We start from the raw sequence: 1,613 nt of genomic DNA on the forward strand, positions 1-1,613 counted from the left end.
AGCTCTCTCCTTCGCTTGTTGATGGTAGCCGTGCACTCAGGCTGCGGGCGTGAAGCCGATGACGACAGAAATAGCAGGCCTCAGATGAGGCTCCAATAGCGACTGCGGTCGAGTACCCCCATAAATTGGACGTAGCTCAGATGCGTGCGGTCGACTACTTCAAATGACTGCGGTCGACTACCCCCATAAGTTGGACGTAGCTCAGATGAGTAAAAATCGAATCGACTGAATTACATCCCTTAAAAGAAGACCTCCAAATTTCTTTGCCCTTTCTAGTGGGAGATATTGCATCTAAGGGTGTGCATGAAACTGCGGTCACTCTTCAGCTTTTGAGATACACGACGATACGATGTTATGTATCTGTAAGTCTGCGTTGAACTCTGCACCCCCATAAATCAGACATGTTGTGAGATATGATTAGAGATCGTCTTCGAGATCTGAATATAATCATTCACCTATTGCAAACAACCGTCAGACCAAAGTAACCTGCATATTATGCACCATGCCGTCCCTTGAGGTGGATGATGCCAGTTACGATGCCGCACAGGGGCACGCCACAATCTTGCAACTCATCGACTTTCCGACGCTCGTAACTCCGTGTATGATTTGGCTGACCTGTGGTTGCACGTCCAGTTCGATAGGCCTGGGCTCACAGGCTTTGCTCCTGGATCCAGTGTATAAGGATGCCTTGGCTCCAAATGTCAATAGCCTGTCTAGTATCGTTCTCATTGGAGGCATTGTAGGCCAACTCCTCGGTGGAGCTCTGGCTGATTGGAAAGGGCGCAAAGTAGGAATCCTGGTGATGATGACTCTACAACTGCTAGGGCATGCCATGTACCTATTTTGGACTCCGTCACCCAATGTCCTCATAGGTTTGATGTACGTCGGCCGCTTTATTGCGGGGGTTGGAGGCGGTGGGTGCAATCCTATCACCATGAGCCTGGCCGTGGAGGGTGCCGTTAACCCGGAGGCTCGGACGTTGCGATCTACATTTACTGTCATGCTGATGAGCGTCTCACTGACACTCGTGCCGTTGTGGACTGCCATTTTAGACAGCTGTGGAGTACCCTACACGCTGTTATGGAGGTTCACCTTTGGATTCGTCTTTATCCCTGCGGTGTTCTCGTACATTGGCATCCTCAGAACAGAAGATTCTCCTGAGTATCAGGCGGCTCAGGCTGCCAAACTTGAGGCGGCGAAGGCACGTGATCCCGCTGCCTACATTGAGCCGAAATCACTCTTGCAGCTGTCCGCGAATTTTACGTCGGGCACGGTATCCCCGCCTGTCAACGTGAGAATGTGGTCTCCTAACAACCTCCTCCGACTTTTCTTTGGAGTCGTTATCATGATTGTCATCAACGCCATTTATTTCGGGTTCATCATGGCCGCCCCTCTTGTTTCTCGCGACACGCTCGGCCTGGACGGATTCCAGGGAACCGCGTGGGGCAGCACATTGTTTGGGTGCGCTGGGATTGGTTCTATGGCATGCTCTCTACCACTGATGTACTACAAGAACACTCTTTGGGTTCAAAAGGCTGGCTACGCGATTCAGACTCCTGGAATTCTCCTTACCGCCCTCCTAGTCTTCTGCGGCTCTCATTTCGATTTGAAAT

General features: G+C 51.0%; 1 protein-coding gene across 2 annotated transcripts; it reads left to right on the top strand.

Moving 5' to 3' along the window:
* Positions 1-502: 502 nt before the first annotated feature.
* KVP17_000304 (uncharacterized protein) lies at positions 503-1,613 on the top strand (the record flags this gene model as incomplete). Of its 2 annotated transcripts, XM_068520213.1 has the most annotated exons (2): positions 503-1,525; positions 1,584-1,610. In XM_068520213.1, the coding sequence occupies 2 exons, from the start codon at positions 503-505 to the stop codon at positions 1,608-1,610; spliced, it is 1,050 nt and encodes a 349-aa protein (XP_068373331.1). The 2 variants fall into 2 exon arrangements, with proteins under 2 accessions (XP_068373331.1, XP_068373332.1); XM_068520214.1 differs by having other exon boundaries at positions 503-1,613.

The sequence above is a fragment of a genome (assembly GCF_019968985.1).
Source record: "MAG: Porospora cf. gigantea B chromosome Unknown PgB_NODE_5421_length_1882_cov_139.206, whole genome shotgun sequence".
In the NCBI taxonomy this organism is placed as follows: domain Eukaryota; phylum Apicomplexa; class Conoidasida; order Eugregarinorida; family Porosporidae; genus Porospora; species Porospora cf. gigantea B.